Source organism: Amphiura filiformis, chromosome 12 (assembly GCF_039555335.1).
Source record: "Amphiura filiformis chromosome 12, Afil_fr2py, whole genome shotgun sequence".
NCBI lineage: Eukaryota > Metazoa > Echinodermata > Ophiuroidea > Amphilepidida > Amphiuridae > Amphiura > Amphiura filiformis.
Window position 1 is genome coordinate 64,547,054 of NC_092639.1, and position 15,226 is coordinate 64,562,279.

The following is a 15,226-nucleotide window of genomic DNA, read 5'->3' on the forward strand; positions in this document are numbered from 1 at the left end:
TTCTTGCTCACTTCTTTTTGATATCTACATCTCTATGTCGCTAATATCTATCTGCCCCTCTTAACATGTCTCTCAATATCGCTATCTCTGTTAATATCTATTGGTCTGTCTGTCTCTCACTCTCTTAACTCGATTAAACGGTTGATATTATTGTTTGTTTTGAAACAGAAAAGAATCATTTCTATTAAGTGTTGTTTTATATAGAATGCCATAGACACACATGTATTATTTAGCGTCTAGTCTCTAGACAGACATTGGTCATCTAATCGTGGGAACTTGATGCAGATCCAAATTCCTGTTCTAACTCTTATTAGCCATTAGGGGATTATGCAGATTTGGAAAATGGATTTTTCTTATATTTTGAATGAAAAAAAATCAGACATTGTATGTATATACAAGTGTATGAATTAGTGGGAGTTTATCTTTTATTCTTTGGTTCTCCTCAAGTTTGGTAGTGACGTCAATACTTTTTCGCAGTTTACAAGCATGTCAACAACCGCCCTTGTATGTGTGCATGTACACTCTGCGCAATTAACTTTACATGCGCAATTTGATACTGCAACCAGCAAAATATGCGCCTACGTCACAACCGAACTTGAGTCAAAACAATGTATAGCCATTGGAGGGCCTTTTGCAGATTTAGTAATGAATTGGATCTATTAAATTCTCATATCAGACATTCTAAATAATACAAATTTACAACAAATTTTTGAAATAATGTCAGATTAAATAAATGTAATACATGTATTCTAACAGGAATATTTGGCTATTCCATTAGAAACACATATACCCCATATGAAAGACATGATCTTAATCTCCCACACAAGGAGTGTAGATTTCAAAAGGAGTCACTCTTTCGGGTAACCCCATTTGAACTATATGGCCATGTCTTCCATAGGGGATGGATTCAACTGGAATAGTCCAATCTGGCCCTAAGACAGGATACTTTAAAACGCCAAATGATTCCTCAACAGAAAAGTATTAATCTTTCTGTAACTTTCTTTGTTATACATTACAGTTTTCCGTGAGGATCCAAGAGACACAACAATTGTCAAAGGGCAGCCGTTGACCTTCCATTGTATAGCAGAAGACTCCACCAACCCATCTGCCAATATTGTCATTGAATGGAAACAAAATGGCGCCACCATACAGCAGAGAAATGGCATAACAGTCTTCAACAATGGTACCTTGTATAAAGCTACAACTCAAAATAGTGATGAGGGCAGCTATTCATGTTTTGCCTCTCTCCTTACTGGTGGTGGTGTGATTCAACAGAAGGAAAGTGTAGCTGCCACTTTATATTTTGCCTGTAAGTAAACAAAATGGAGGTTTGTATACTATTATAATGTAATTATGTACACTTCATCTGCATCCCATGCATGTTAACTATAAGTAGGTTTTTCATTATCTGGGAGGGGAGTCTGGTGGCTGGGTACACTCTAGTATAATAATTAGTGTACATGTGCATGACAAAATTATAGGCACCCCTAAACTTGTTTCACCCAATCAGCAAAAATATGGAGCTATTAGAAGCTTTTTAGCCAAATAAAACTGCTTTTTAGCACAAAACATGAACTAATCAACTAATCCAAAGTTGTCAATAGAAAAGAAAAGGGCATATCCAACACAACAACATAGGACATATGATGAAGGTGTGTGTCATACATCGAAAATTCAAGGTTAGTAGAATTTGTTGCGCTGAAAGTCTTTTTTTTAAAACTTTTCACATATGAACTTACATCAGATAAACTGTACTCATGTTAGACTCAATTTTCCACAAAAAAATAAAAAAATTACCGTAACATCCCCAAAACAACATCAACAACAAGATACAAATATGAACAAGCTGTCATTTCAGAGTTCCAACCAATTTTCATCCAGTGTTCTACCCATACATATATAAAATACCTAATACAAGTAAAATCCTCAGCCTGTCTGGCACGGCCCAGGGGGATCAAGCAAACCGAACTTGGGAATGTTTTTAGGAACAAAACAAAACACAGAAGTTCCCTAGAACACTGCGATCAGACAAGACCCACACCCAATGCACTATGGACCACAATGACCTCATCGCAATGGCATAGTTCAATAACCTCAATTAAACAATCAAGAGTGCAAATTTTGACCTGAAGTTGCAGAGTATGAGTTTTTGTACCCAAGTTGTCAAAGGTCGTTCAATGAATGTGCAAATGTATTGGGGTTAAAGAACTGTGCCTTGATAGATGAGCATGTTGTGGATCCTAGTGATAGTGTTCATTTTTATCAAAATATTTCTTTCAATACATATCACAAATTACCACATAAATAATTAAATATGTTATTCAGTGGAAGTAATAAATAACCACCATTACTTGTTCCACCAGATTTTCCATATCATAATATTTTCTACTCAAACCGCACCATGCAGCCTCTGTGGTGCGATAATCGGTACACCGCAGTCCCTTGGGAAAGCTCTAACCAAGCAGTGCAGCGTCCCTGGTGCAGTAATCGGTACACCGCAATTCTCTTGGGGGAGCTTATGCGATTACCTGAACAAGCACCATTGAGGAAGTTTTCAATTTTCCACTTGACTACCATAATATTGGTGTCTAATTAACAGACATATGTACATATTTAATTCCCTTCCCTTATTGTTGTCAGAGATGAACTATTTGACAGAGTTTGCAGTTTCCTAACAACTTACAAGTTATTAAGACTAAGAGTGATAAGTTGTTGAAGCTTATCTCTGACTTATTGTCTGCAATTTTCTGATACTCTCATACTTTCTGCCAGGGCAGCTAGGAGTATGTACGATAATAGTAGAACTTTCATGCTTTGATAATAGTAGAGTTTAATTAAATCAAAATATTTTGATTTTTGTAAAGTAATTAAAAATACATAACAGTTTTTATGATTTTCCAGGAGTTCCCATTTTATTTAAGCATAAGCAATAAAAAAAAAAGCACAGTGATTTATAGTGCGCTACGCACAGGCATAACGCCTAGACGTTGATCCACAAGCCTCAGCACACTTTACAGGTTGTCGCTGACCACTACGGCCCCACATCATTCCATAAACAATTAAACAACAATTCAGGGACTTTGCTGCTTCAAGAGCGCACACCCTAGACATTCCACAAATAAGCATTAAAGCATGTCAGCTTGATTTTGTTTACAGCAACATGATTTTGCTATTTATATCAAATTAATAATGTATCCTTATTTATTACAAATCATCTAGTAAATAGGAGGGACTTGGGTGTCTTACAGGTAATATGAGGGACTTGGGTGTCTTACAGGTAATTACATACATCACTGTCTTGACAGACTTACTGATACTCATGGATTTATTAATTCATACTGCCATTACCGTACTGAAGCGAGTATAGTCCCACCTTCGAGTAAAGTCCCACCCCCCTTTTTTCCAAAAATTCCAGAACATGTAAAAAAATTGTCCTTGAACTTAATGTATTGTAACTGCGCATGCACCTTATGCATTGTAACTGTCCTTAGACTTTACGCACTATAACTGCCCAGCATTCATATAGTCCTACCCCTAATTTTGGTCATTTTTTATTTTAAAAAGGGGTGGGACTATACTCGAGTCAGTACGGTAATTAACTTGACTTGAGTTCATAAAGTTATGATTTTGGCACAATAAATAACTTCCTTTCATTGTTAAAATTAAGATCCGCATTTCATCATAGGCAGTTATTAATTAGTTAGCATGTTTATTATAATTAATTTAGTTATCTAGCTTTAGGATTTTTGTAAAAATGCATTACATCCTTTCTTTGTCAATGTAGTTTATCGTTTACTTGTCATCGCAGATTAATTTCATTTTTAGTAATTAAAGCTTTACCTTTTTTGGAGAAATTTATATTTAATTACAACAGTATGTCCTGATCTTGACCTCAGTTTGACCCCTACGCCATGTATCACCTCTTGCTTCCCTTGTGGCGCCTGTCTTTAGTCAACCATTATAGCCCAGAGGATCGCAGGCTACCGTATCGTTCCCCCGGTAGCCACAGATTACTGCTATTGTTTAAGCAGAACGAACATGACCATGTGAGATGGTTGGTTAGCACTGTACAAATACCCTGGTAGCTTAAGTTGGCATGCGTGTCTGCTGTTGGCAAGGCAAACAGATGTTTGGCATGGTACTAGCCAAGACACATTACATGGTGGGTTGAAACAGATGGACACATTATAGCACTACTTTCAGGTTCTATCACTTAATGTACTGTCCAGAGAAGGGGCAAAGCACCTGACCTTCTCACGCTTCGCCTGGTCAACGCTTGCAAAGTCTGTGAGAGCCACATACTGTGGCTAGGGTATACACACAGATGAGCGCAGCAACTTTACCAAGTATGCTTCAATGAAAACATGCTATTAATAGCTCCTGAAACAAAATCGAACAAAACAAGGAAACAAAAACTGTCATGAACCATTTTAGTACTCTACCAATTCCTTTGAAGCAGAATTTGTCATTAAAACGGCTGTGGTGTTAGGCTAGCATTGACCAATATAGTTTCTGGAGTACACTTTGGTATTGAGTATGCATACTGTAGTTCGATGATGTAGTTGCAATTGCACTGTAAAATGATTCCTGGGAATGCTGTAATGGTCTTTGAGCAAACATGAATGGACTGGAATTTCACATTTGAGTAAATGTTTTACTTTATGCTGCAAAACATAGTCAAACATTTACAAACAGTCAAACATGGTAATATACTGAAATGTTCAAAAGTACATTTTGTAGATACTTTCGGGACAATTTCTTGAAAAATAAATGATAGGATTTTTTGTTTTTACTTTCATATCGTTTATTCTCACTCTTAGTTAGTTAAATATATTTTAATAACTATATAAACTAATTTATTTTATTGAGCAAAGATTACTGTCATAAAAACTTTCCTTATTCTAAAATTAACAGAATTTGTTTACAACTTCTAGTCTTTAGTTCCGCGTACTGTAAATGTGTGTGAGTATTACACACCAGGTATGTGCTTACAATACGCTGCATACTCGCACAAACATGTTGTATATTATCAATACCTGTTTTAACGTGGGGTCGTCTATAGCCTGATGACGACACCCGAAATCATGTGATTGTCCAATCGGATTATGTGTCTGCGAACTAGACCACTCCCACTGAATAATTATTGTAAATTGGACACATATAGACTTTTGACCTGTGTAATTTGTGACATACATAGTCTATAGCCTGGTGAGGCTTTAGTTATCATTGATGACAATACCGCTGATCAAGTACCCTGGAATTAACCCCCTGAGCACTACCTGCCGATCTAACATTGCTTCTCATTGGTCAATTACATGATATATTCATTTTAATCACCAATCAGAATGGAGCTTTGCAAATAATTCACCCCAATTTTTTTGTGTGGTGAAATTATTCTAACAATGTTGCTGATTGGTGCAATTGATAATAAAAACTTCTTTTTGGCCAATCGGCAGGTAGTTCTCATAGAGTTAAGGGGAAAGATGAAGACACCATAAGCTTCCTTTAGCTAATACAGCTAGCTATATGCACAGATAGTCTGCTTGACTTGCTATGAAGGGTGTGATAATTGGCATGATGCCTGCCAGCAATATGGCTGCCAATTGCCTGATAATCCAACTAGATTTACTGGTGCTGACAAGTTAATTCAGACACAAAATGCTTGGATGGTGGTTTCTTCCCCAGGCTAGTAGCCAAAGTTAGGGGTACAGATATATGATGACCCCCTTCCCCTCCAGTGAAATAAAATCAAAATCACACAATATGTGATTGTCATGATGTCTCCCGCCAGCAATATGGCTGCCCTTTGGGTGATAATTCGGCTAGATTTACTTGTGCTGACAAGTTATATTCAGACTCATAATCTTAGGGCAGTACTTTCTTATCCATGCCAGTAGCCAAAGTAGGATGGGGATGCAGTGGTTTGATGCACCCCTCCCCTCCAAAACAAATGAATAAAATCACACAATATGTGAAATATAATTGACATGATGCCTCCCGCCAGCAAATATGGCTGCCATTTGAGTGATAATCCAACTAGATTACCTTGCGCTGACAAGTTTTATTCAGACACAAAATTTTATTTAGGGCAATAATTTCTTATCCAGGCCAGTAGCGAAAGTAGGGTGGGGATGCACAGGGATGATGCCCAGCCCTCCCTAAATGGTGAGAAGGTTCATTATAAGTCAAAAAAGGTAAAAATTAAGAAAAAGCACAAAAAGTTTGCTCTTTGTTGTTAAAGCTTTCAAAAAGGTTCCCAAAATCAATATTTAACAAGTCCCCCAGCTCAAAATACCAGAACATTAATGAACGAAAAGTTGTAATAGCCACAATTGTTCTAATTTTGGCTCATTTTAACATAACAATGACATTGCTGCTGGTGGGATTGGATGTTGCATTGCAATAGTAATATGTTTAAAACTAGTTTATAACAAAAAGAGATAAATTCAAGAATTTTTTGTGGCTTAACCCCACTCCCTACTTTTTAGGTTCTTGAGCATCCTGGCAAAAGAAACCAAATTGGGGTCAACATAGTACAGTTGACAATTTTAGTCTGCAAACAATATTTTCGTCCTTTCAGTGGGATGATTTAAAAATTTTGCCCCTCCTTCCTTGGCTTGGTGGTCCCTGTACACCCCTGGTTGTTACTTTCGCAGTATTTTTTTTTGGAATGCAAAGAGCAAGAAAATATATGAAATGCAAAAAATGTCATCTCTTAGAGTAATGTGTGTTTTATGAGTGAGTTGGTAGCATATTTGAAGAATATAAGGTAACTGTATGCTAGGATTGTAATATCTAAATGATATTGATATAGCTTGAGTAAAGGGACGATACATAATTCACACAATTAAAATGTAGAAGTAGCATTAGGCCATCTTGCAAGATCAACAGATAATAGGTGGACAAAGAATGTCACAGATTGGAACCCTTGGCTGGGCTCAAGACACCAAAGCAGACAGAAAGTCAGATGAAGGGATGTGATATCAAGTTTCATAGGGATCAGGTGAGTGGCAAAAGCAAATGACAGCTCTTTGGTGCCAACTTGGGGAGGCTTTCACCCTGCAGTGGGCTGAATACGGCTGATGATAATGATGCTGATATAATAATGAACTTTTCTGACATTATTTTCTAATAATTTCTTGTCATTTCAGACCTCGACCCAGTGTCATTAAATCCATCCTCGGAATCTGCCATTGATAAACAAGATAATCCAGTATGGTTCCAGTGTATCTCAGGAAACAGCAGACCGCCCTCAACCATCACGTGGGAGAAGGACGGGGTGCAAGTGACAGAATCGGGTAGCATCTATATCTATGAGACAGCATTTGGAGGTGCAGATTCCTTGAAGACATCTGGTACATTGCAAATCAACAGTGTAGCCAAGAAACATGAGGGAAGGTATCAGTGCCTTGTACATAACCCACTGCTGCCTAGTCAAGTGGAAAGGAGTGCAAATTTCACTTTGACTGTCAATCGTAAGTAACAATATCTTGCAGGCCTCAAAATAAATGGGCCTCTCAGTGTCAAATGCCCTTCTGTGAGGGTCCCTGTATTTCTTGGTGTACCCTTTAATTTGGTTCCTACTATACAGAGAATTATGTGAAAGCATACTGTGATTGACTATACAGAGCCTACCACAATTCTTTCTCATTTGTAAGGGGTGGTGCAATAATTATGTGTACCCCGGGGGGGTGAATTCTCAAAATGGTCTGCCAGAAATCGCTTGCCCCCCCCTTTGGCCGTGCCAAAAAAAACCTTTGCCCCCCCCTTTCGACGTGCCAAAAAATCTTTGCCCCCCCCCTTACACATGCAAAATTTTGGGGAACCCGAATTTAAAACCTTAAATTGTCTTAAAATATAATTCGATCGCCGCGCGCAGGAAATTCTGCATATGTGGACCTGTTCGTAACGATTGCCTACGCCTTTTTAGGGCGTAATATAGAAGCGGTGCCCAAAATATCTGTGCCAAAAATTGCTTGCCCCCCCTTTCGACCTGCCAAAATCGCTTGACCCCCCCCTTTCGACCTGCCAAAAATGCTTGCCCCCCCTTTTGGCCTGCCAAAAATCTTTGCCCCCCCCTATAATTCATCCCCCCGGGGGTACACATAATTATTGCACCACCCCTAACATATGATCATGCAAATTTAGAAGCAGAGTCTTGATATACCGTATTTCGTCGAATAGTCGCCCCCCTCAAATAAATGCCCCCATCACTTTTTTCAACCAAGATATTTCAAAAATTCCGATATTTCCATGCTATCTTGTGTAGTAAGCTTACCAAGTTGCTCACATGGTCGCGAGTAGCAGCAATAAATGGCGAAACTTCTGCATCCGAACCCGGAAGTGAACCAAAAGTCAGTGTCAAAAGGTCATAGTTCGTCATTTTAGCATGACTTTTAAGCTTACCTAATGATTTTAACGGGAATTTTCGTGCTAAAATGACCTCTAATAAACCCCCCCTTGGGAAAATGTAACGCCCGGGCGTTTATTCGACAAAAATACGGTATGTGACGTGTCATGTCAAAAGGAGACACTTTTGGGCAGGATCGTAAATGGAGATATAGCCAAAAATCTACCAGGGTAATTTTTTCACAATTTGGGTTTGTTGCGAATTTGTGATGTTATTAATGTTTAAAATAGTGTCTGATAGTTTCAGACCGGAATATAACTGACATCTTGTATTTTTGAGACATTTTTCAAGGTAATTCCTACTCTCAACATTGTCAATAATATTTTTAAAGGCCGATATCTCAATTTCCAATTTTATAATATCATAACTTACAAACTCAATATCTTCGCTTAGGAATGTCCAATTTCATTGGGGAAAACGGCGTTGTGGAGCAAAATATCTCTATATTTAAGATATGTAAAAACCTCAAAATTGATAACCTGCCCAAAAGTGTCTCCTTTTGATATGACACGTCACATATTTCAATCAACTAAGTCATGACATATTTGCATGTCATTGGGATCCTTTTACATGACACTCAGGAAAGGTAAATGGGCAAGTGTGAAAGGATTGTGACAGCTCCTCTAATCCTAAGATGTAAGAATCCAAGTCCTTGGCTTAAAGACAGAGTCCACAATCTGTTGATGAATTTCTACATCTAAGAAGCTCAGTGGCACAAAGATAGCCGCCATGCATTCATCAACACTGGAGTTGCGTCTTTTTGCCGCTGAGCCGTGGGCTCTTTAGATGCAAAGATGTATTTCAGTGAGCCGCCATGCATTCATCAATAATAGAGTTATGTCTTTGCTGCTGAGCCTTGGGCTCTTTAGATGCACAAATGCATGATGGCTAATTGACATATATTTTTGTGATGTGGAGCCCTAGGCTATCTAGATGCAAATAATGGACAATATGTCTGTGTGGTGTTGAATTTTCAAATCAGTCATTGTGTTGCTTCATTCTGTATGATAGTACAATTTGGCAACATCAAGATTGGACTATTCCAGTTGAGATGTATACACCCCCTATGGAAGACATGGCCTTAATATTCCTCACAGTGAGTATGAATTTCAAACAGGGTTATCTAATGTCTTCTACAGGGGGTATATGGTTTTTAACTGGAATAGCTCATTAATTAAAGCCATTGATGAAAACTGCCTCCAGATCATTTTTCTGAAGATTAACTTACAAAAACACGCTCAGAATTCAGAAGGTCAATTCAAGTTGTGCAAAAAGTTCTTCTTGCTAAATTAAATCACTAAGAAGTCAGGGAAGACAAGATTTGTTATTTTCCCAGTGGTATTCTATGTTGAATGGAACATTGATGCATTTGACTTTGACATTTAACATAACCTTCCTAAGATATCAGCTTGAAGCATTGTTTCTAATGTTCAAGGGTAAACAAACTGTCCTATGAAGCTCGTCTTATAGAGGGTGAAAGAAAAACAAGTCGGAATATGTATTCAGAAACAAACACATTGCAAACAAATGATCAATTTTGAATATTGGGGTGAATTGTTCTTTTAAATTACAACAAACATGCCTAAAACTAGTAAACCGAATCCTAAGACAGGTCTAATATCTGATGACGAATTTTGAAAATTTTAGGGAATTTAAGATGTTACAACTGCTGTATATATACAAAAGGTGTATTTGACCTTCCCACATTAACATCTTAAACATGCCCATCTATCAAGGCACAGTTCATTAACCTACATATCTTTGTACACTCATAGAATGACCTTTGAATGTGTTGAGTACAAAACCTCATCCCTTACAACATAAGGTCAAATTTCAAGTGATGGTGTTTAAATTGAGGTTAGCAAACTTCACCATTGGGATTGATGCTAATTTGACTCTTAGTGGCAGCTTCAGGGAGATAGGTAGGCATGTGTTGAGGCCATCTTGTCAGAAACAGAAATGAAAGATCTAGAAGGAAAACATGATTATTTAGTCATAACAAGGAACATCATTTCAACGTCTGGAGTCAACTAGTCTAGACTTAATTCATCTGCAAATGATGAGCCATTATATCCATCCTATTGGCTGGGTTCATACAAATATTCAGCCCAATGCGTGAGTCAAATCATTGAAAAATCAGCCCAATCTTTCTCAGCACCAATGATTTGTATGGGATTTGAAACTACCGGAAGTTGCAGAAGTCACTTTTGGAAAGTCTTCCATGTTTTTTTAACTATTGTTTCCTATGGGACAGAAAGTGGTCCAAAGTCATGGGAAAACTTTTAAAAAGTTGCCCAATTGGGCTGCCAAATTGCAGGTCTGGCAACTCTGCCTTCAGGATCATAGTATTTTCCTTTGCATTGGGCATCTTGCGTGCTAAGCTTAATCCGAATCGGGCCCTTCAAAATTATTGATATCATGATTATCGCAATATTTTTTGAAGAGATTAGATTTAGTCAATCAGTTCAGTTGCTGTCTTCATTTTATATCATGATGGATGTCCTGTATTTGTTGTGAATAAATTAATTAACTTCCTAACGGAAAATTTGTGGTTAAATTGAAACCATCAAGACCACTAGAGGTGTGTATGAAATTTGAGACTTGTGCATAAGTAGCAAGTGAATATTACCAAAGTGTATAACTGTGCAACCAATCAGCAGCTTATAGACTTGGGGTTAAAACAGAAGCAGCCCCTTTTCTTCTCTTGGCAAATCAAATGATTCAGTTTCTCAAGTGCTTTTAATTGAGTCTCATATCGATAGACATCAATCACCCTTCACAGAACAGGTGGTATGTTCTTATTTCCCTTTATTTATATATTTATAATTTATCAAATTTGTTGCTGTTTACATTTATTTTATTTCCTATATATTTTAGGAAGAATCTTTTCTATTAAATTGAATCCTGCCCATATATTAGTCTTGCAGAGATACATTCTATCCATCTATCAGACCATCAAATTTAGATTAACTGTGTCCGTGGAAGAACATCTATGATGCTTTGAAATGCAGATTTGTTACTATAATATCAAAGTGGATTGAAATACCGGCATGAAACTCTGAATATAGGAGTAGGCTCAAGTAGAGTCAAGGTCATTCAATGTGACAAAAGCATGTGATGATGTTAGACCAGCCTCCTTTGAATTTTAGATGCACCAATCCACTCTTTATTTGAATCCACCCTTTATTTGACTCGGTTTACTTTTAAAATTGGCCGATCAGATGCCAATCCTGATCTGTACTATGCCAATCTGTCCTACACGCCTTGATACTACGCACCTTGATACTGGGCCAGAACATTTAGGACATGATAAAGTGGGAGTGACATTCCATAGCCGTAGAGTAGCTGCTTCCTGGCTTGATCTGCAATCAATGATTTTTAAGGATCTGTACAGATGAAGCAAGTTGTTGTTTGCTGTATCAAGCCCAGGTAGACATATTATAAATCCTGTTCCATCAATCTAACATTCTGCTGCACTGCCCTCGACTTGGGACGGGCGGTGGTGGTTGAGCGCTTTGTTCCTGGGAACCCTCCCTCTCCAGTGCAGCAACTGTTGACATCAGGGAATCACATTACAGTAGTGGCTACTCCCTTCTTTCAGATAAGGAACAGTCAAACAATCTTTCAAACAGTCTAATGAAATATTAAATTTCAAGGTTTTGCATTCAAGTAGTTGTATAGCCCCTTCAAAAAGGCTATGTTTGATATAAACCCCATGAAAATTGAACCTATGGTTACCAATGCCTGTTATAGCTGATGAAATGATATGAAACAAAAGAATTTGAGCACCTTTTAGTTGATTGCATCGTACTTCATTTAGAAATAAAACTTGGTATAATGTATCAACCATATTATATAATTGGATAATGCCACAAAAATGGACTCTCAGTCTGTCGAAAAATCATATTTTAAGCAATATTCATCAGACAAAGTGAAGACAGCTAGCCATGTTCAAGGCTAGCACTCATGCAGTTATCCTTCCTAGTCCCAGCCCAACAGAGCACATACCATATTTCCATACTATAGAATAACCTGTAGGGTAGGAAGGAAGCAGGAATGTTACAATAAAATGAGGTCTCTTGGTGTCCAATACTTCCTTCCATATCCTATGCTGTAGGAATAGCTGGAAGTTAACAATGACAAGGAAAAATGACTGGGGTAGTATGTGGATGTGGATGATGTGTTGTCTGTCAAAGCTAATATAGAAATGGCTGTGATAGATATCTTGCTTGGATTTATAGTATAGCGGATCTACTCCCTATTCCAGAAACATACAGCACTAATTTTTTGGAATTAAAAAATATTATCTAGTTCTGCCAAATGAAACATAACTCATTCATTTAGTACTAACTGGAGATAAAAGAAAAAGTTCACTATTTTACTAATTTCTTGAAAAAAAAAGCCAAAAACATGAATTTTCAGCATATTTTCTGACAATCGAATCACAAATATCAAAGACTTTTGGGTTTGATTGTCACAGCATATGAAAAACACCCTTAAAAGGCATGTTTTTGGCCCATATTTCCAAAACTTGACCAAATATTAAAATTTGACTTTTATTGCCAGTTAGGACTAACTAAAGGATTAGGATTTAGCTATATGTTTCATTTGGCAAACAGGATAATATTTTTTAATCCCAAAAAATTAGTGCTTTATTTTTCTGGAATAGGGAGTAGTCTAAATGTAATTGGCAAAGTTGTTTTAAAATTGATGAGATGTACTTATGTTTTGAAAATGAACTTGTGAAAGCATAGAATTTAGTAAGGGAACTGACCAAAAGATTAATGATGAACTTTAAATGAAACTATGTAGTTTTACTGGATGTATGTGTGTAGAAAGATGGGTAAAAGATCCAAGCAGAAGTTAGTGGGAGCATGTGTGGCCGAGTGGATAAGGCGCCCGACTCATAATACATAGGTTGTGAGTTCGAGCCCCGCACGTGCCAACGTGTTGTGTCCATGGGCAAGGCACTTTATCCTCATTGCCTACTGGGGGATGGGGTTGGGTTGGATTGGATGTTTGTATAGTTGTTTGTTGCAATGTTGCAATACTGGCGCTGATTAAGCTGCTGCCTGCAAATTGCATTGTGTCTGTTTAGTTGTGTTTAATGTACAATTCTAGCAATTTGACCTGCGGGTCACCATAAGAGCTTGAAATAAAACCTTAAAATGATGAATTTTACAGTCATGTTTTAGGCAGGTGGAGGGAGGAGCCTTCACTTAAAAACAAGAATAGGATTTGTAGGATTTCTTTGATCTTTTGGTTTGTTTTTCGATGGAAGTTGACTTTTTAGGTATCCATTATTTCTCTCTCTCTCTATTATTATCTTCATCCTTTCCCCCTTCCACATTTTCATTGCTTCTCTTCTCTCTGTTTCCTTCTCTCCATCCTCTCATTTCTCTTTATTTCAGCATACTTTAATTAGAAGAGTATTCTTTCTATTATAAACAATCACTTAATATTAAATTAAATCTGAAAAATTGTGATTAATATGATTATCACCATCAATAACAAAATAAATATCTACTATTTGCATATTACAGCCAATCCAGGTGAACCATACATCAACATTGCGCCAACAAGCCAAATCATCCCAGTTGGACAAAGCGCCACCTTCCCATGCTACATCCTCGGTGATCCCCAACCTGAGGTATCATGGAATAAAGCCGGTGAAATGGGCGATATTATCAATGTCACCGATACGGATAGATACGTATTACCAGATGGTTCCCTGTATTTTGTTAGTGTAGAAGATGCAGATGAAGGCAGATATGTGTGTACTGGAAGCAGCAGATTGGGATCCATATCTACCCAGGCTGTAAAGTTAACAACAGCCAGTAAGTTATCACCAGTATGGTAGAACCAAAGAGTTTGCCATGTTTATGTGTCGCTGACGAGGGCAAAATAGTGTACCTCCGAATAATATTGCTATGCAGTTGTCAAACTTTGATTCAAATTGTGTTATATTTATTTGTGTTCTACGTGTAACATGTTTCCCAAAAAATGCTTGCTAAGCACTGAGTGCACAAGCCTTTGTAACACTTAAGCTTAAAGATGTAAATTATTATTTGATAAAGGGCTCTTGCCATAAAATGCCTGAGGTACACTATTTGCCCTCTGTGAGCAACAACCCAAAATGGTGGAATTTACCATAGTGTTACAGACTAGCAAATTGTGAGTCAGTAATTTTTGTGTATATTCTCTTTGGTTATCACTAACATTTTGTCACTGAAGTATGATTTATTGCATACATACTCTTTTTTTTTAAAGCAAAACTTGCCCTCAACCATATGCCATGTGAATCTACATAAGATTTAGGCCAATAATTTTTTATAACCAGCTACATAAATTCACATATCATAACATTAAAAGAAACAAATTTACTCCATTTTCACTACGATTCGTTTCGCCCGAAGGCTCCTCAGGTGAATGAGAGAAATGTAGAACAAACTTAGAGTCATGCGTTTATCGCGTAGCTTAAACATGTTTAACGCAAGCATGATTTTTATCGCCGCTATGCTTTTTCCTTAAACATGTTTAACGCTCTGGTCGCTTTCTTGCGTGTCGCTTACGGTGTCGCTTACATATATATTTTAATTCTCCTTAAACATGTTTAACGTTTTTAATATAAACATAAAATTATAATTAGGAAACATTGTTCAAGAGAAACTTGTTGGCATGTCTACATTTGCTATTCACATATCCGTAGAATAGTGAATGAAGTTGAATTCTGTGTCCTTTTCCTTCTAATAACGGCTAAGGCACATTCATACTTCATTGCATCTGTCTAGCCTTTACACTTGAAAAATGGTTGTG

The 15,226-nt window shown here is 37.3% G+C and overlaps 1 protein-coding gene across 1 annotated transcript in view; it reads left to right on the forward strand.

Moving 5' to 3' along the window:
- The window catches only part of LOC140166573 (contactin-3-like), a 177,565-nt gene that overhangs the window by 33,460 nt on the left and 128,879 nt on the right, over window positions 1–15,226 (forward strand). Inside the window, 3 exon segments of the mRNA XM_072190069.1 lie at window positions 1,019–1,309; window positions 7,152–7,475; window positions 13,954–14,247. Coding sequence (XP_072046170.1) covers window positions 1,019–1,309; window positions 7,152–7,475; window positions 13,954–14,247 — 909 coding nt within the window.